This window comes from Lutra lutra, chromosome 10 (assembly GCF_902655055.1).
Source record: "Lutra lutra chromosome 10, mLutLut1.2, whole genome shotgun sequence".
In the NCBI taxonomy this organism is placed as follows: domain Eukaryota; kingdom Metazoa; phylum Chordata; class Mammalia; order Carnivora; family Mustelidae; genus Lutra; species Lutra lutra.
Window position 1 is genome coordinate 95,401,507 of NC_062287.1, and position 20,358 is coordinate 95,421,864.

At 57.4% G+C, this 20,358-nt stretch overlaps 1 protein-coding gene across 1 annotated transcript in view; it reads right to left on the reverse strand.

Moving 5' to 3' along the window:
• Nucleotides 1-10,376, reverse strand: part of ALX4 (ALX homeobox 4) — a 40,093-nt gene extending 29,717 nt beyond the window's left edge. The window contains exon 1 of the mRNA XM_047692447.1: nt 9,866-10,376. Within this exon, the coding sequence (XP_047548403.1) occupies nt 9,866-10,319 (454 nt within the window). The 5' untranslated portion in view covers nt 10,320-10,376. The remainder of the gene's footprint in view (nt 1-9,865) is intronic.
• Between the last annotated feature and the right edge of the window lie 9,982 nt (nt 10,377-20,358).

The window sequence follows — 20,358 nt, forward strand, 5'->3', positions numbered from 1 at the left end:
TAAGACCTCTCTGCTCCCACCCCCCACGCTCCACAGGAAGCCCCGTGGGGATAAACGGTTTCCCAACAGGGTGCAAGAGGCCTGCGTTCAAAGAAAGGGGGAAAGAAAAGAGATTTGGCAAGATTTCCCTTTATTCGTCCCTCCCATGGTTGTCAGCTCCACCCTGCCTTGAGCAGAGTTTCTGGCATGTTCCTGGGGCCTCTGGAAACTCAAGGCGAAATCCCTCAGACCAGTTTGAGGCCCCTGTGTCATGCCTGCTCCCCCCCTTCTCACCACAGCTCAGCAGGACACTTGAGCGGGTGAAGAAGCTGTGGCCAAGGTCACGGGGTCAAGTCTAGAACTCTGATCTGTCGGGCACCAAGCCCACCCTTGACCTCCCTACCCACCGCATCCCCAGATGTGGAGAAGGGAAGCGCTCCTTGGGGGCCATATTTGTAAAACCCAGTCTTCCAGGCTCAGGATTAGGGTGGCCTCAAGTCTCCTTAGGCTCCTCCTACAAAAGAAAGCCTTTCAGGCTCTCAGGGCCTTGGGCCATCAAGCACTTACCTTCTCCCTTCCCAGAAGTCCTACCTTGGGCGAGGACTTGAGCTCTCTGAGTCTGTTCACCTCCTTGAAGTAGGATGGCAGGAGGATCTATGTCATGGGCCAGAGACTGAGATTCAATGAAATCGCCCTTGACATCTGGTACACTGCCCGGCGTTCCCACAGGGGTGGGTAAATGCAGCTGACACACAGAATCAGCAGCACAGGGGGTTTGCCCTGCCAACTCAAACCCCCTTTTGCCTCACACTCCACCAGACTCACTTCATTATTGTCCCCATCCTGCAGATGGGAAAACTGAGGCAGGGAGCCAGACCAGGCACGCCAGACTGGCCGCTTCTGCGGGTCAGACTTACCTTCCCCTTCAATACAATGAATCAGGCAGAGTGGTGGGGCCCAGAGACCTCCTGAGGATCCCGGAGAGACCAACCACTCTCTCCTGGCGCCTGGATCCCAGGCCTGGAACAGTACAGAACCCCAGGGCTTCAGGAATCACCTAGCGCCATGTGGGGGTTTTACAGATGGGAGACCGAGGCCCCCAATGGGGACCTGAGCCAGATGGGAGCCCACGTTGCTGGATGGTGGGGCTGCAGAGCCCGCCAGGGAGATCCATGGACACTGAGGGGCCCATACCTGGGAGAGCCTGGGAGTCTCCATCCCCACTCTGAAACCTGATCAGAACCCCCACCTCCTTGCCATAGGTGGCCATACCCTAGTGCCCTCAAGGGTGGACACATGAGGGGGTGGAGCTCCTAATCCTTTCCAGACAGAGAACTTGCCCTGCAGGCACACTACCTCTCTGCACCCTTACAACCCACCACTCTCCTCCCTCATAGGCAGGACACGCCCAGAGGGCCTCAATTTACACATGAGAAGATTGAGTAGAGCCCTAGAGACAGGGGGCACATTTCTGGGGCAATGTCAAGACTTGAACCCAGATCTCTTGTTCTGCAGAGGAGGCCTGGAGGGAGAAACAGAGGACGGGAAGAAGCTGCCTTGGGCTGTTCAGGTACCAGAGAAGATCAGGCAAGCAGGTGGCAACTTCCCACTTCCCCCGCCCTCTCTGAGCCCTCCCCTTACTGGGCGAGGTTAGGCTCACCTGGGAGTGGGGTGGGGGACTTCTCACGAGCTGCCAACCCCAGGACAGCCCTTCCTGCCAGGCACGCCCCACAGCCTGAGTCCCGGCTTCCCCATCCCAGTACCAGCTTCAGGGAACTGGGCTTGCCCAGTTACTGATCTTTCTCGAACTCTAGACCTGAAGGCAGGGGACGTGCCCTGTGCTTCTCAGAATCCCCCACAAGGCCTGGCACAGTGACAAAGTTTGGTGAGTGATGAATGAGTAGAATCAGCATCTCCGTCCCTCTGTCTGTGAAACCGGACATTTGAGCCAGCAGACATCTGGCGTCTCTCCCAACACTGGGTGGGACACCCACCCTGACACTGTGATCCATGGTGTGTAGTGGGGGAGAAGCCAGGCTCCTGGATATGGCGAATGCCCCTGGCCCGACCGGTGGCCATCCCAGAGAAGAGATCGGTCATGTGGCCTCAGCTAAGTCCCTCAGGCATGCATCAGCATGGTTTCCACCGCTCAGGGAAGAAGACTTGTCCTAGGGAGCCTGGCAGAGATTAGGGGTCCCAGCCAAGTCATGGGTGGGATGAATCCCTGCAATCCCACGGGGGGCCCTCCCCCCAACCCCATACTCGACTGTTGCCTTGAATCCCCAGGCTCTCTGGTGGAGTCCGCCTTTTGTCTCAGGAGAGTGGGGCTACAAACACCTGCCCTATTTGGCGCAACCAGAGAGTGTGTGTGATTAGCTGGCGGGGTTACACCGAAGGAAGAGAGTGGGTGAGGCCAGCAGATGTTCTCCCAACCCCTACTTCCCCCACATCCAGCTGCGGAAGGAGGAAAAACCAATTGTGCATTCTGCCTTCCCACTAACCTGGCTGCAGGGCTCCATGTCTCCCTGGGTCTCAGCTTACTCATCTGCTAAATGGGTTCTGCAACATGTCTAGAGACGGCACCCACAATGGTTTCTTTTCTACAATGAGCTCCACAGGATAGAGGGTATACTGGAGAGCTAAGTGTTGGAAGAGGCTTCTCTGTGGTGTGGGTGGGCTGCGGGGACCCGGCCAGAGCTGCTGGAAGACTCTAGGGCTCCACGTGGGGATTGCCACTCACTCAGGCAGCTTTCCTGGGCAGCTGGGACCTGTGGCTGGGAAGGCCACAGGCTGTGGAGCACGGATGCTTAGTCATGGTCTCCCCACAAGTGCTCTGGCGGCAGAGGCTCTGCCTGCCACAGGAGGCCCCAGGGGTGTCCCTAACTGACACAGGTGCTCCCCTAACAGGCACGCAGCTCCCCTACATGGGGTACAACAGGTGCAAGTGTGTCTTCCACGCAGGCGTGCACACCAGTTAGAACCCACGGCCACACTTGGAAACACGTTAGGACAGCAGGACTCAGACCCAGTGAGCACGGGCAGGACACATGCCCACGGGGTTCACGCTGCACTCGTGCCCATAAAAACGAGACATCGGTTCTCCATTCAGCCTTCTACTGACCGGTAAATATTTGTTATGCCCATGGATCTCCATCTGGAAGGACATAAGCTGTAGAATAGCCCGCAAGCACTCTGTTCTCCTAGGAGGAAGTCTGGTTCAGTAAGTGTGGACATAGGTACCCTGAGCAGAGACAGGGGACATGAGTTGACTACAGGGGCCAGGAACCCCAGGCCTCAGCCCAGAGCCTGGTCATCTGTGGGCACCAAGACTCTCCAGAGTTGGCTCCTCTCCATATTTACGTCCAAGCCTGGAGTCTAGAACCTGCATTAACCCAGGCCCTCTAGGGCCACGGCCCACTTATCCTGGAACTGCTGCCCACATTATCCCTGTACCCCCTTAGCTCACCTCAGGAAACCCCAAGACCCGTTTCTGCTTCTAGGGAAGACTTTTCTGTCCGTTCTATCCAATTTCTCCTGGAGAGAAGTGTGTGTAAGCCCCAGTTTGGGGAGAGGCCAGAGAAACGGGGTGAAGGTGGGTCTAGACTGGTACCGTCCTAAAAACCCCTAGAGAGCCTTTGGAAATAGTCCAAACTCCCGCATTTCACAAATTCAGACCCAGAGGGGATGGGCCACGTTCTGAAGGCCACGCAGGGAGTAGAGAACCCCGCGGTGGAGAACTGCTGTGATCCACACCGGCTTGTGGGCCCTGCCCCACAACGTGCGCCTCGCCCAAACCTCCCGCACGCAGCCTCCCAATCTTCTCGGCCAGGGCCTTCGGAGCGCACGGAGAGCCAGCGGCTCTGCCCCAGCCTGGGTCGCCCGCAGCCTATCCGCAAGGGCCTTGGGGCAGACGCCCACGCTCCGCGGCCCCCCGTTTGGACCGAGAGTCCGAGCTAAGGCAATCTGCTTTAAGAATCCAACGAAGGGCGGGTGCAGCTCTCGCTCTTTCTGGAACTCGCCGCAGTGCGGGCGCCCAGCAGATCCTACGTACTCAAGCACACGAAGCTCTCGCTCTCGTTGGCCGGGAAAGACAGGTACTTGGTGGGTGGTGGCACTTCAGTCTCTCTCTCTCTCTCTCTCTCTCTCTCTCTCTCTCACACACACACACACACACACACAGTCTGCAGGTATTTCCCAGTAAAACTCTCCTCTCCAAAAAGGCATTTCGGGTGCAGTGGAGCTCCGTGCTGACGCTCCCATCTGCCTCTGGAGCTAAAATCTGAAACCTCCTGCTGCTAAGCATCGCCACCCTAGTCCCCAGCGCTTGGCTCCCCTGAACCTCCCCTCAGCCAAGCCTCAGCTCCCTTTCCACCCCTTCCTCTTCTCCTTGGTGCTGGTGGTGCCTGCTGGGTGGGATGGGGGTAGAGTACAGGTCTTTGGCAAGGCCTTGGAATGCCCCTGGCCTGGGGTGGAAGCGGGGAGTGGGGGGAGGCTCTGGGGTCCCCAGGTTTCTACCCAACCACTGAGTCAGCCTTTTTAGGGAGAATGGCGGTCAGGCAACAGAGCACTTGCTGACCCAGGCTATCTTGTCCCCCTGTGCCAGGTGAGTAAGGAGAATTCTTGCAAGGAGGTGGGGGTGTGGCCCACTTGCACATCTGTAGACCAGAGAAGGCTGGGGGGGCCTCCAGTGGGGGGGTGGGGTGGGGGGAGGTCCCTGGGGGCCACAAGTAACTGTGAACTTAGAGAAGCCCCAGCCTGCAGCTGGGAGGGCTTGCTGGCTGGAGAGAGATGCGTCTTCTTTCCGCAAAACAGCACTGTTTGGAAGAAGGGCCTCTTCTCACTGGTCTAATCCGGACCCAACAAAGGCTTGTGGTGCCCAGGGTCCCTGAGCAAGGGGACCCAGCGGTGTCCTAAACTCTGAATTCACTGAGCAGTACCAGCATGGAACTGTCTTGGTTTCCTAATCTGATGACCCGCCTTGTCACTTCAGCAAAGCCCGGGGAACCCCGTAGCTTCGGGAGCACATGGCCAGATGGCGCCTGGCAGGCTGAGACCCACGAGAGGCAAAACCAGGCTCTCACCGCCCCACCCAAAACAGTGCCCGGGCCTAGGTGGGGATTGGGGCTGGGGTGAGGTGTCCAGGGTGCGGGCTTCGGGGCGCAGGGAGCTCTCTCTAACCTAGCACCGTGTCGCAGCCCCTCTTTCCTACTCCCCTTTCCTTGGGGCAAAACAAGCACCACCCAGCCCGGCTTCCCGTCCCGATCCCTGCCTCTGGAGCCTCCGGCACTCTGGGCAGTTTTCCCCGCCTGCTGCTTCAGGCACACCGGCCAGAGGAGAAGCCGGCACCCACACCGAGCGCGTGGGACGCCCAACTCCCCGCACTCCCACTGCTGCAAAGGCCGCCGTATTTCCATTTCGCATTTCAATTTTCCACCAAAACACAGCGGCGCGCAGAGCTGCAGGAAGGAGGAAAGGGGCTGAGGCCCAGAGCTAGGAACATCCCCAGAAAAGTGTGCCCAGCTGTTCTCCAAAACGAAAGTCCTTAGGGACTTTAGCGAAATGTAATGCACGGTGTTTTAGCTTGTTTTCCTACCTCAGCTGCGGTTGCTTTGCGCAGCCTGAACTGCCCGGGGCTTCAGCGAGTCCGGGACGGCCGGCTGCTGCCCCGAGGTTTCTGGTTTTCCAGTCCGGGTGGCGCAAATGACCGGGCGTCACCCTACTCAAGAAACACTGCCGTCACCAACGGGGGTGGGGACCCCAACTTTCTGAAGTCTCTTCTGAAATTTTCTTGAAACAACTCACCAAAAAAATACCCCCCCCAGATTTTCAGGGACATTACGTGCCTGTATCGTGATCCCGCTGGTAGCTGTCCCAGTGTACACACACAGAACAGTTCTTCGAACTTTCCACTTAGCCGTGCACTGCGCTGTACATAAATTATAATAAAGAAAACTGTGCAAATCGATTGATTTAAAATACTCAACCTTTAATCCAGGCCTTCGGTTTTTTTTTAAATTTTATTTAAGATCATCCGTGTTTAGGCCAACGGCTCAAGAACGCTGACTGCTCTAGAAATTGTTTACAAAGTACAGCATTAAAAGCATATTCCTGCTCTGCCCTCTCGCCCAAAATTGATCGGGGTCGGCAACGGCACAGCTCCCAGGCTGGAGTTTTCTCTCATCATCCTACAATCACCCACCGCCTCTTAACTGCTTCTTGCTTGTCCGATTCTCGCCGTCTTATTTTGGGTTTCTCTTATGCAAAACCACACGCCGGTTCTTTGACTAACTTCGAATAGGACCCGGGCGGAGTTTACACGTTTCGTGGTGTGCAAATTGTGTCGGTGCGGGGGGGGGGGGGGATAAATGCCCTTAGCGTTCAAACACTGCGTCTAATTCGACAAATCAGGACCAACCCCTCGGCGGGCGCCCCAGCGGCCTCAGGCCTGGCCCGCGTCTCCCGACCTCTGAGCTGTGAGCGCTTCTTTTGGGGCTGGGGAGAGGGGCGCGTGGATGGCAAGGTAGTCAGCGGCTAGCAACGAAAACCTGCGTGCACCGAATCGAAAGCGAAAGAGGATGGAGCAGGGCTGCTCCCCGAAGCTTCCAGGGGCGCATGGCAGAGACCTGGGGCAGCGGCCGCGGGGTCTCGGGGTAGCCTCCCGGGGTTCGGGGGCGAGGCGCGGGAGACCTCACTCTGGCGAGAAGGAGGCTCTCTGCGCCGCGGAGAAACGTCGGCTGGCTCTCCAACCTGGCGTGTCTAGGGCCTTCGGGCCGGGGACCAGCAAGGACTTCGGAAAGTCGAAGTGCGCCCGGGAGCCCGGCGAGGCGGTGATTGCGGCACGCGCGAACCCGCGGGGGCACGTTCGTAAACTCCCAGTTATCCCCGGCACCCGGAGGGGACTGCAGAGTCGGCTAGCTCTTGGCCCTTTTAGTACAGAGAGGGAAACGGAGGCCCAAGAAGGGGTAGGGACGCCTGCAGACTGAGAGGACTTCTCACCTCTGCTTTCCGCAGCTCCGAGCGGGGGAAGGACGGCCGCGGGGACTGGAGGCGGCTTCTCCGCCGCGCGCCCTCTCGGTGTGGCCCTGGCGCAGCCCCCCAGGCCGGCTCTTCCGCACCCAGGGCCGCTAGGACGCGCGGGCAGTGGCTCTTGGGGCTGAGGTCCCAGAAAAGGTCTCTGAAGCCTCTCCTCCCGTCTGGCGCAGTACTGCGAAGGAGAACCGAGCTTCCGGCCCCGGGACCAAAAGAGCCCGGAGGGAGGTTTGCAAGGCCCAAGTTACCTGCGGTCAGCCAGCCAGCAGCTGCGGAGGAGCCTCTGGCTGAGGCCTGGTCTGCTTTGGCCTTTCCCCGAGCTCCTGGGAACATCCCATGGCTTTTTCTTTGAACCCCATTTACTACCTTTTGATTCCACACTCCCCAAGTGTGGGAGAGAACAGCTACCCGGGTGTGCCTCAGTTTCCCTGCTTGCTGGCCGCCTACAGAGCCGAATCCAGGGGCCTGCCTCCCAGCTGCCTCTGTAAAGGGCACAGCCTAACCTCTTGGTGCCTTGGTTTCTCAGCTTGTACTTCATGTGCCTAATCTTTCTTTAAGGGCCAGCAATCTCCTGGCCAGGGGAGCTGGGCTACTAGGAGAATAAACAGAGCTGTCTGTTGTTTGCGAGCTGAGCCTCCATCTCAGGCCTCCAGGGAGTGGTGGTCCTGTGGCTGATTCTGGGCCACCTTTTGTCCCAATCTGCAGCTTATGGCTTTGCCCAGAGCAACAGCAGTAGCCTGTCCTGTCCTCAGAATTGAGTGCCCGCATGTTCCCAACTGCACAGAGGCTTTTGGTGGAAACCTGGAGGAGACTAGACTTTTGCTTTCTTGGCTTGGGGTGGTGGGGGGGCCCTTACCACCCACTGAGGCAGTTATCTCTCTGAGGAAAAGGGCTTCCGAGGAGTCCCTTCCTTAACGGGCTGATGCAAGTTAGAGGAAGGGCCAGGCTGCTGAGCAGGGGCCCAGCAGGGCTTTGAGAGGGTGCCCAGAGGGGGCCAGCCCTTTCCTCTCCTCTCCCCACCACCTGAAGACATCTGCCAAACGAGAGGCTGGAAGCCTTTTGGGATCTCTTCTTATATAATGTCTCTTCGTCTTCAGAAGCCTCACGAGTGGATTTCTTTAAAACGTGAAAATCCAGTAGAGTGGGAGAGAAAGCCTACGAGGCCCCTGGCTTTGCACAGTGGACCTCCACCGGTCCCCCAGCCTGAGACTTGCTCTCACCTAGTAGTCGGGGGTGACAGGGACCAGGAGGGGCCTGGGTGAGGCCTGGAGGAGGGAGCCCTGGCAGGCAGGGGCGTGCTGAAGGGGCTGACAATCTCTTGCTGCCCAGTGGGGAAGGAGCACCTGTGCGGAGCCATGAATGTCTGTGATCTGAGTTGAGTGCCCGATGTCATTCCAGCAGGAAGGTGGAGAGGAAAGGTGGAAGAAGTGGGGAAAGGCCACTGGATGTTTCTCAGTCTGCTCTCAGTCCTGTCCTGTGGGTTTGGGAGTGTGTGACTGTGACCCATGAGTGAGTGTGTTTAGTGAGTGACTACGTTGGCTCACGAGGAAGAGGTTGTATGTAGTCAAGTGTATGATTGTGCAAATGTTTGTGTCAACAACCACCTAATGAACCGGCTCTGAGCCTCTGGGAGCAAGCTGGAATATAGGAAAGTGTCTGCCATGGGCCGTTTTCCTAAGGAAATTCTAGCCACTGAGGCCTCCACCATGTCCCTTATCTGTCCCCAGTCCTGGTGTCTCTCCCTCCAGCTTGGACCAGCGAAGCCAAAGCATTGCTGTGTCAGGGCCAGCTCATTTCCAAGGACCCCCGGAAGGCCAAGGCCTCAGGGAGTGTGTGTATCCAGGGCTCCTAGCCCAGAGAAGATTTTTCCCTCCCCTCTGGGTTGCTCTCGCTGCCAGCTTGGGGCTTGTCAATCCTGATTCAGCGGGCAAGGAGGCCTAGGCTCCTGAGCCGCTCTGGCCTCAGGCTGCCCTTTCTTCCATCAAGGTTGCTAAGCTCTGGGGGCCCAGTCCTGCCTCCTGCCTGGGAGCTCAAGGGGGCTTGGAGGTCATTTAGGCCTCAGGTTCCCTGTGGGCCCAAATCAGAACACAGAAGCTTCCCTCTTCCCCAAGCATTGCGCTGCCCATAACTCTGCAGCTCCCTGCCTTCTTTCGGGTTGGTCCTAAACCATTGTTCCGAGGCCAGCCGCCTCCCAGGTCCGCGGGAGGAGACCCGCCGGGAACGCCAGCCGGCCTGCCTCTCTCCACGCGGGAGCCAGGCTTGTGGGGTGTGGTGGGGGAGCGCGAACTCGGGTCTTCGATGGCTCCAGGAGTCTGCGGCCCCGCACCCTTGGGGCGTCCCTGATCCACGGCATCCCGGGCGCGCTCAGCCGACTTTCTGCGCTCCGGGCTCCCGGCGGGCTCGGCACCTGCGACGCTTCCCACCTGCAGTGTCGCCCGGGGAGCCTCCTGGCCTGCGGGGAAACGAGGCCACGGCAGCCCCGGAGACCCCGCGCCAGAGCGCCGCGCCAACGCCGCTGCTGGCCGGGCGAAGCATCCGCTTCGGAGGCGGCCCCGCGAGCCGCGCAAAGCGAGCGGTCTCGGGAACCGGCGAGGACCGGGACAAACAAACTCCGGCTCGGGTTTAACAGCCCAAACCGCTCCGAGCCCTCGGCGTGGGGAGATGGAGGTGGCAGGACGGATCCCACGATGCCCTCGCCACAGCCGGTTCCCGTCTTCCGTCCCCGAGCCCCCCCGCCGCTCGGCTCCGCGCCTACCCGGCCCGCCGAGCCCGGCCTCCAGCCAGCCCAGCGGGTTTCCAGGGCTCCGAAGCCCCGGCCCCGGGCGCCCCGGCCCGAGCGCCCCGCACGTGCACTCACCGTAGCAGGGGACCTGCAAGGCCGCGTTGTGGCCGCCGCTGCCTTCCTGGAGTTTGAGGCTGCCGTCCGGGGGAGTCTTGCAAGCGCCGCGCTGCAAGTAGAGATGCGGTTGCTGCGCGGGCGGCTGCGGCTGCGGCTGCGGCGGCTGCTGCGGGGCCGGCGGCTGGGGCTGCGGCTGCGGCTGGAACTTGTTAAAGGAGCCCCGCGCCCCGGCGCCGCTCTCCAGGGGTGCCGCCAGGTCCTGCTGCCCCGCGCCGTAGCGGGCCCGGCTCTTGGCGTCTCCGAATCCCTGCCCTTTGGCGGCGGCCGAGAGGAAAGTTGTGCCGAACTTATCGCCGCCGGGGTATGCCCTAAAAGGCGATGAGCCCTCCCGGCTCTGCGACACCGGGCTGTAGTAGGCGTCCATGGCAGCAGCCGGCGACTCGCAGTAAGAGACACAAGTCTCAGCATTCATGCCTGGCCTGCGCGGGCGACGGGCGGGGGCGCGAGCGAGAGCGCGAGGACGCCACCGCGCGCCTTGGCCGGGAGTTTGGAGAGGCGAAGAGGCGGTGGCCTTGCGCTCCGCGCCGGCCTGCTCGCTCTCCCTCCTCCCTGCACGTCTCTCTCGCGCGCGTCTCTCGTCTCTCGTCTCTCTCTCTCTCTCTCTCTCTCTCTGTGTCTCTCTGTCTCTCTCTCCTCCCTCCTCCTCCTCTCTCTTCCTTTTCCCTCCCCACAGCTGGCCCAGGGAAAGAACGGAGGGCTGTAAAAAGATTCAGATGTTTCGGAAAGTTGACCAGCTCTTCCAAACTCTCTTAAGATTTTCAAGTGGGGGTGAGAAGAGAGGGAGAGTGAATTTTTTTCCCCCTGAACTCTCTCCTTCTTTCTCTCCTTCTTCCCACCCCTCCTCCCTACTCTCCTAACACCCCCTGCTCCTCCCTTCCTCTCTCTTACGGAGATGCTACTAACCCGCTCGCTTGGGATTAAACCCGGAGGCGCCCGAGGGCCTTTCCGATTCTAGGCCCGGTGGGAGAGGTGGCCCGATCCTAGGACTGCGGAGACTAGGCTGAGAATTGGCAAGTCCCAGCTTTGGCCTTGGGGAGGGGGGAGGCAAAACTCTAGTGACAGATTAAAAGAAGGAAAAAAAAAAAAGAGGGAGAGAGAAGAAAAGAGGAAAGAAAAGAAACAAAAAACACCTAACAGGTTTTCACTTTCAGAGTCAGAAGGGTCGCTAGCCTCCCCATGCGGCCGAGTCCTTGGGACACTGACCTTTAAATTTGTTGGCACAGCTTTGGGCCTTCCCATGGGTGCCTTTTTCTCTGCTTCGAACCCCTCTTCCCCATTCTCCGTTCCTCTACGAAATTAGCACACACCTCCTGGCCGCTGGTAGTCCAGTGCTCGGCAACTCTCCTGTCCAATTAACTATTTCCCTCCCCTACACGGGTGCTGGGGCAGAGTGTGGAGGGGACTGTATGCTGTCAAACACTGGAGACACCCTTGATGGGCCAGGTTACAGAAGCCTTAGAGCTCGGTCTCCTCCCTCCTGTCCTGGGACAGAGCTGTGCTCTCCTCCCCTTTGCACCCAGCCCAGGGGATTTTTGGTCCTGGAGTTTTGAGCCAGGAGTTTGGAGACCTGCTGGCTGAGCCCGTCCCATCGACGTTGCTCTGTCACCTGCTCATGGCTTGGGCTAAAGGTGAGGCAGCCTCGTCTCTCTCTAGATTCACTGTCTCCATCTGTAAAACCCATGGCTTGGAGCCCGTGGGTTGTGGTTTCCCTAGGCAGCGTGCGCCTCGGGGCGCTGGGACCAACCAGAGCAAGAGAGAATTTTAGGGTGCGTCTAGCCTTTTCCCCGGGGTTGGTCATCAATTGCGCTGTCTCACAACTGTTGACGGGTGGAGATTGGGATCCTCAATTTTAGACGAACAAACTGAGGCTCAGAAAGGTGCGGTCACCTGGCGGGGCCCCGGCTTGGAACCGGTGCTGGGGCTAGTCCCTCCACGGTTCTGAGATGGCACTGGGGACAGCGAAAACGCAAAGAGCAGAGCAGAGGAAACGGGTCTCCCACTGGGGAATGACTCAGTTCGAAGGAGACCACTTCGAGCAGCTTTTGATACACTGCAGGGAAAGTCCTTGGGTTGAGGATTTACCTCAAAGGAGAGGGGGATGGGGTGAGAGGTGAAGGGGCAAACTAAAAGAAGAGAGCTCCTGAGCGCCATGAACCCAGGGATGTGGGTCAGAAATCAATCTTCTGCACCTAAGGTCTCCCAAAGAAAAAATACCTGGGGGGTCGTGCTTCTACCCCCAACCTCAACCAGGCTAATCCTCACCCCTACCCCACTCCCTTGGTATCTCTGTTCCTTGCTCTGCCGCCGACTGCTGGATCCCACATCTGGTTTCCATCGCGGCTTACCTTGAAGTGCTCGTTAATAAAGATATTCCGAAAACCTAGGCCGGGGTGCACAGGTCTGAACCCCTCCCCTGCGGCCCATGGGATCCAAGCTCTCTGGCCCGCAGACCCAAGCCGTGCAGATATAAGTCATCTTCTATTTTTTGAGGACCTATTGTGTCAGAAGCCGTCCATAGGACCTTCCCCTTACTACCTCCCATCAATGTGACATCACTCACCTTGTCCTACCATTTTGCAGATGGCTAGACTGAAACTCCAAGAAACCATCGCATTTCCCAACCTCAGATAGTAAAAAGAGGATGAGCTTCCCAGCATCCCAAATACTCCAGCCCAGCCGACTTCTTTCAGTTCTCAGAGCTTGCCAAGTTCTGCCTGTGCACCGTAGCCCAGTAGCCTAGCGGTTTCCTCTACCTGGAATTCTCCAATCTCATTCCTGCACTTTTATCTTGTTAACGAGTTGGGGTCCAGCTAGGGGCCCTTCCTCCAGAAAGCTTTCTCATATCTCCCAGTGGGATCTGGGGCTCCCTTTGGCTGAATCTCTATCTTGGACACCATTTTTGTCTTGGTTGCTCAGGTCAGTGTGAATCCTGACCTCGCTAGTCAGAAGTTCCTAGGGGACAGTGTCTGCCATGCTTGGTGCCCCAGAAATATTTGTGAAATAAAATATTAAAGCTGGAGCTGTTGGACCCAGGTTTCTATCCACTGTCCCTTTGTACTAGTCCAAGGGTCTTTGGTTTCCTTTATCCCTCCCCCCTTCAGAAATTAAGTAACAAAATTAAGAGTCTGTGACCTCTCAGGGACCGCCAAGATTGGAGAGTTCTCTCAGAACGGGGGCCAGGCCTGTATTGTTCACTCTAGGACTTGACACATGATAGGTCCTCATAAAATGTGTGTTGAATGAATGAAAGAAAACGGCATGTGGTCCAGAGGCTTAGGGACAAACTTGGCCGAGGAGTGCCAAGCGGGCTCTCCGTTCCACGCACACAGGAGCTGCCCACAAACACCCCCATGGTGGCAGTGAACCCTCTACTTCTCCCCCACCCCTCCAGTTCCAGGTCTGGGCATGAGGGGGAGACCAGGAGCATCAAAATGCATGGGTGCAAGACAGGTGTAGTTGTAAGTACGCAATATTGCCCAGAAACCTCTTTAAGTCCTGCTACACACTGCCTACCTGCTGTCACTTTCATTACCTGTTTCATTAGTGCCACATTATTCAGCCTTTCCCCAGCTATCTGGGGGAATTTCAAACGCAAGTGGGCACAGCCTTTGATGCCTTCGGCTGGAACCCCTCTGATGCACTGAGGTCCTGAATCTTTGGAACCATCCTGAAAGCCAGAATTCTCCCTTTCTACACTGTATCTTATGGGTGGACTCAGAAACAGTGAGCACTTGCCTGCGGGTGAGGAAGCACGAGCCTGTGTGTGGGTTTGCCTGTGACCCCGGTGAGAACATGGTGGGTGTGATGTTTGCCTCATGAAAACCATCAATGAGCCCCTCTCCCAAGTGCCTTCCCCCAAAATGCATCTTTCAGGAGAGAACACTAATAAGTGTAGCTGGTTATTTCTGTTTGTGTGTATCCAACCATTTGTTCATCCAGCAGCCCATCCATCCATCCATCCCTGCATCCTTCCATCCCTCCATCCCTCCACCATCCCTCCGTCCATTCCTGAAAGCCAAGCCACTCCCATTCACTTCCCCGCACTTCCCTGGCGTAGGTAAGTTACCAGCTCTCTGGCAACTCCAAGGGCACTGAAGCCAGGTTTTGGGTCCAGCCTCTGCTTTCCAATCTCTGTATTTCCTGTTCCTTCACTAAGTACCAGGAACAGTGGGGTTCAGCAGGGTCCCCCTGATTTAGGTCCTGAACCCCGAACCCCATGCCAGGCACAGCACTGTTGTCCCCCTTTTTCTTTGGTTCACAATTCCTCCTCTGAGGGCTGGAAGCATCTTTCCCCTTTAAGGACTCCCCACACAGCTGGGGAAAGGGAAGTGCCAATGAAAAGCCTTTCTTTGTCAAGACCAAGTGCCCAGTGTCACCTCCTATGGGAGACCTTCCTTCACTACTATAGGTACTGCTTGGTCCTATCTGCCTGTTTATTTTTTCCCCCGTAGTATCTACGCTGATCTGACATTATTTTCATGTTTGTTGATCTACTTGGTTTGGTTTATTGTCTGTTTTCTATTAGAGTGTGAGTTCATGGCTACTGTCCCCCCAGTAGGAAGTACAGCGCCTGGCACAGGGTGCTGCTCAGTGATATCTGTTGAATGAATGGCTGAAGGAGTGAATAAATGAACGAACGAAGCAGGGGGGCATGCTCCAGCACTGGGGGGTGGGGAGTCACTGCCCAGTCCCTGTAGTTCAGAGCTGGAACTCTGGAGATCAGGCATGTAGGACTGAGCTGGGTAGAAGGTCCCTGATTGGGGAAAGGCACAGCAGATACACTTTTCTTTCAAAAGAGAGGACAGATCAGGAGCCATACCTTTTGGTCTGAACTCTCCGCATTGCATTCCTGCCCCTACTGGAGGAACAGTGGAATTCAGGGCTTGGGTGCTCTAGCCCCAGGGGTGGGGGTGACTGGGTGGGGTGGGGTGGGGAGGGGAGCAGATTGGTTTATCTTCTAAAGGACTTCTCTGGACTGGACTGCCCAAGCCTCGAATTGCAGTGTGAGTAAAATGGGGATTTTACCCCCCTCAGCGGGAGTGCGGATTACTTGGCTCCGAGTTGCCCTTCTGTAAAGAGAAGGAGGCAACAAAGACTTCTCAGAAGTTTGGGGCTGATGAAGGGCCATTTTGGACACCTGCGAAATGGGCAGGAAGAGTCGGGATATAAACTGGGGAGGGCAGAAATCTTGTACATTTTGCACAGCCCCCCTCCCTGCCCTGCAGAGCCCTGTGCACAAGTCTCACACTCTGGAAATAACATACTAGCAACAACTTATTGGACAATTGTTACAAGTAAGTTCCTGCACACTGAGATCTTTGCAGTCCTCACAACAGCCCCATGGTGGTACTATTATTCTTATTTTTACACTGATTAAAACATCCAAGCCCAGAGAACTGAAGCAATTGCTTAGCGCCATGAGCAAAGCAGAGGACTTGGGATTCTGACTCAGGAGATCTAACTTCATACCTTGCCCTTGATCACTTTGTGTTGTCAGAGATCTCTGTAAGCATGTCTGGTTCTCAGAGATCTCTGGGGACCTGCGGGTCGAATGGTTCCCTGTCCGCCTGGCCTGCAGGGCCCTCAGAGAGGCTTTCGCTTCTCCAGTGCTGAGGGTGCGTGATAACAGTGAGCGGGGCCAGGGACTTGGAGCGATTGCCAGCCCTGGCCACATGCGGGGACCCACCTGCATCCAGCCTCCCAGACCCCGCCCCACTTTTCGACACCCCAGGCACCCATGGCTCAGCTCCCCCACTGGCACTGACCTCTGGCCGGCCTCTCCCCCTGTCCCCTGTCGGAAAGAGGTGGGGAGGGTGGCTTTGCCCTACCAAGGTTCTCCAGGCACTCCGAGGCCACGGTGAGGGGTGGGGGGCGCAGGACACTTCAGGTTCATGCTCCAGTGCACCCAGCTGCCCTGCGGAAGGAGTGGGGTCACCTAGGAGCTTTGAGCTCGAGGGAGGACCTAGTCTTAGGGGCGCGGGATCAGGTCCCAGCCTGCCCTTCCTCCTTGCCTGGCCCTACACCCCGAATTTCAGTGCTTCGCCTTTTCCCATGCACCAGCGCCCACATCGATCTCCGGGGTTAACGCTCAGAGATTGGGCACTGGGAGAGCCCTTCCAGGGCAGCTACCTCCCCCGCCTCCTGCACTATGTTTAATAAGGTCAGAGAGCAAGGGTGGCGGAAGGAAGCCTGCATTCAGAGGCATATCTTTCTGTATTAATCTGCGAATGGCGAGAGCTCCCAAGGGGCCGGGTAAACGGTAAGCGAGGCATTCTAGAGTCTTCCACGATGCTCACACAGTTCTGTCTTGGGCGTCAAAGTAGTACAAAGCAGGAGGGTTGGAGGTTTTTACAAAGGACCTACCCTGCCACCCGCACCCGCGGGGATGTACACATTTGCCCACCCAGATGCGCTCACGGCGCCCCCGCCCCCGACCCCCGCACCTCCACTTCTCTGCGCAGGGCTGGGGTTCCCATCTGAAGGCGCAGTCCCAGCGATGTAGCCTGATGTAGCCTGCTTTCCTGCCCTCCCCTCGCAACCATGCCTGGAGAGGGCTCCCAGGGCCAGAGCTGGACCAACTGGGGTCTGGCAGGCCAGGGAAAACATGGTTCCAAAGTTCCGGAGAGGGGGATCTGCACTCTTTGGGGAGGTGGGCGACCTCCTTCATCCTCACTCAATCCAGAGGGGACCTTGTTAGAACCAGAAGGCTCCTTTGGGGTTCCAGCGGGAGCACCCCCTGAATATGGATTACAGCCCGAGAGGACATGGATAATTTAAATCTACAAATACTTCTCAAATGTCATTAGCCAACCCCCCAGCCAGGTGTTTGGATTAAAGCCCCTGTCCTTTGTTTTTTTTTTTTTTTCCCCCTGTCCTTTCTCTCCTGGAAGGCAGTTCTTAAAGTATCAAAATGTGGCTGGAAAAGACTGGCTGTGGGAAGACGGAGGCCCAAACATACCCCCTCCCCTCACAGGGGAAACGAGGCTTCCGTGTCTTGACGGGCTTGCCAGGAGGAGAGGATCTGCTCTCCTCAGCCTGAGTTCCAGGGAAGCACTAGGAACATTGCACCCATTTCTCTGATGGGAGGATGGAGGTTTCAGCAATGGAGGGAAAGAAGTGTTGATGGCCAGAAGGATCCGAGGCCACCCTTACACTGTCTGTCAACGTTTCCTGACTCTGGGGAGAGGGTTCAAAACTTTCAGCAGAGTCTCGGAGGAGTCCCTAACCCCAGAAAGGTTAAACTCCACTAGACTGGGCAGAGCTGGCCTCTTGGGACAAAGCAGGGCTTTCCCCAAAGTCTTCTCTGTTTCTCAGGCCTGCACTTCACCCCTTCCTCCCTAAGCACCTTTCACTCCGCAATGCAGAGGCCCACATGCCCCTCCCGGGACCACTCTCTGACTCCCATCCATGGGAGGGTGGTTTTCCCCTCCCATAACCCAGACAACCAAGCTGGAACCAGGAAAGGCAAAGGGGCAGGCTTTTATGGGGGCAGGAATGGGCTGATTCTCCTCCTTTAGGGATCCTTGAGTTCAGCTCTGGGCCACCCCCATTTCCCCTCAGCTCCCCACTATCCCCAAAACCCACTGGCACAGCCACACTCCCTCATGACCAGGCCTCATTCTGCTCCCGTCACGGGGTGGGGAGGGCACAGTCCCTAACTCTTTTTCCTTGCCTCCCCCAACTTCCAAGGTCCTGGCCTCCAGAGTTCTCCTCTAGGGTTTCATTTGTCCCCCTGTCCCCTCCCCCAGCCCCAAGAGTTTGTGGACAGCCCTTGGCAACTGCGTTGACTCCAATTCCAACACTTCCCATTTCTCCCCGTGTTATCCTCATGGATGGTGGGAGAGGGCTTCTGGATTCTCTCTGGGACAGAGCTGGGCTGCGGAGTCTGCCTGTGGCAATGGGGAGGTCTCTGGGGCTGGAAAAGGGGGCAGGGAGGGAAAGGGAGAAGGCAGGAAGGTGCCCTGGCTGCAATTCCATTAGTGGTCCAGAACCCAGCTTTATTTGTTTCTTTTAAAGATTTTATTCATTTATTTGACAGACACAGTGAGAGAGGGAACACAAGCAGGGGGAAGTAGGAGAGGGAGAAACGGGCTCTCCACTGAGCAGGGAGCCTGATGTGGGGCTCGAACCCAGAACCCTGGGATCAGGACCTGAGCTAAAGGCAGGTGCTTAACGACTGAGCTACCCAGGGATCCAGTGAGAACCCTGCTTTAGATTCAAGTTTGAATCCCAGTTCTGCCCCTTTTTGGCTAAGCGACTGCCTTTGTCGTAAGTCTCTGCTTCCTCCTCTGTAAGACGGGGATGTTGACAGTATCCACTTCTCGGGAGAGCTGTAAGGAGTAAATGAGATCACTCTCAGTTAAGGTATTTTCTAGTAATGGCGGCAGTAACTGCCTCCTTTCCATACTGGAGACTCTGCTATTTTAAGATCATAGCCCAGCCTTACAGAACTAGGAATGGCCATGTGGAGTTTCTGTCCCTCCACTTTTGGGGAAATGGGTCATATTTGTCCTCTATGATCAGTCAGGGTTTATCTCAAAGCACCAGGAAGGAAAAGGCCAAAGGAACTCAAAGCTTCCATAGTCCTTCCTGCAGTGGGTGCCAGCGGCTGGTGTGTGTGTGTGTGTGTGTGTGTGTGTGTGTGTGTGTGTGTGTGTCTCAGAAGGGGAGGTTTTAGGGGAGGATGGTAGCTGCTGCCCTCCAGGTCCCAGCCCCACTCCACCTTGCATTTCAAGCATCAGCTCCTTCCAACCCTTGGCTCTCACTGTAAGCCCCCCACTGTTCTGGGAGGTAGGGGGTGAGTCCCTGTTTACAGCGGGGGAAACGGTAGCCCAGAAAGGTTACGCCCCTTGCCCAAAGTCACATTGCCCGCAAGAGGTCAGGCTGACTCTCCAGCTCTGCTTTGGGCTCCCAGCCCCATAGCTTTGTAGGCGGCAGCCACTGCAGGACCACCGCTTCTCCTTAGCGGGGGGTTGGGGGGGGTCAGTCCTGGTGTTTGCATCCCTCGCCCGCACCCCATCCCTGACCCCATGCCCCTCGCCGCCTGCCTCTGGGGGAGGGATCCCGGCCCTCGCACCTGTCATAAGAGGCAGCCAGAGCGCACATTCTGATCTGCGTAATCCCGAGGCTTGTGATTGGCAGGGAGGAGGAGGAGGAAGGGTTAGGGGGAGGGGAGGGCCCTCGAGAATGCTGGAGAGAAGTACTGGAGCAACCCCTGAAACCAGAGAAAGAAGGGGAGACAGCTACAGTTTGGCACACTGCCTGGCACAAAGTAGGTGCTTAGTAAGTGGCTGTAGTTATTCTATTTCTCACGCCTCCTGCTCTCACCAGATGCCTCCCAACTTCCCTAACCCCTCCATCCAGCGGCTTGTATCGGAGGACACCCTCCTGACCTGGGCCCTCTCAGACCAGGACCCTGCCTGCGGTCCTTCCCTCCTGGGGACCTGTGGGCGCACAGCTGGCCTCGCCGCCCACGCCCCCGGCACGTCCCAGCCGGCCCAGAGCGCGCAGCTGCGGGCAAACTGGGGATACTTCTCCAGTCGACCTCTCCTCCCCGGTCTAGGGGTGGTGGGGGGACGGGGAATCAGGGGCCTTGACCGCCCGAGATAAAAGGCCCTAGCCTTAGGGGAAACCTAAGGCTCCAGGTGGCTCCAGGTTGCGGACTTGAAAAGCCGAAAAGGCAGCCGACGGGGTAAAAGGCAACAAATCAAGAGCCTCGCGCTGGGTTCGTGCAGCCAGCAGCGGACAGGGGCGAGGCCCCGAGGGGGTGGCACCTTCCCTGAGGGTCTTGGGTGCGGGTTCAAACCCTACGCGCCTCTGCGGATCCCCGCAACGCAGTGTGCCTGGGTCCTCGCCCAGGGACTGGAACCTGAAGGAGGCAGAGCCGGGCCGCGAAGAGGAGCCACCCTCTTCGAGATACATAGGGAACCACAAGCCCCGCAGAGCTGGCGGCGGGTCAGACTTTGGCCCCCGGGGCCCTCGCTGAGTCTGCGCAGTGACGCGCTGTGGGGCCTTGGACGCCGAGCTTAGAGCTTCCTCTCTCCTCCCGTTTTCCCGCAGCTGCTCTGCCATCCTCAGGGGCGCCGAAATTCCTGGCTACTTTCTCTAACTTGAATTCGTTTCCAGGTTGGAGTTGAGTTGCAAACGAGCGGGCTCTAGAGCCAGGCAAAACTGGTTTCTAATCCCCGATGGGCTTGCGGATGCGCGATTGGGGAACGCTCACTTCTCTCCGTGCCTCTCAGTGTCCCCAGCTGTGAAGTGCGGTGGGTATTGCTGTTTCCTAGGGAAGCGCCCATCACATGGCTGGGCGCTCACTCCGCTTCGTTTTTTATCCATATTTGGGACAGTTGCAGGATTTGCCCGACTTGGAGGAACGCACAGTTCTTTTATTCACCATGACCTAGTGTGCAGTCAAGTTCAGATCATCTGGTTGCCGTGTTCCCGGAGTTCGT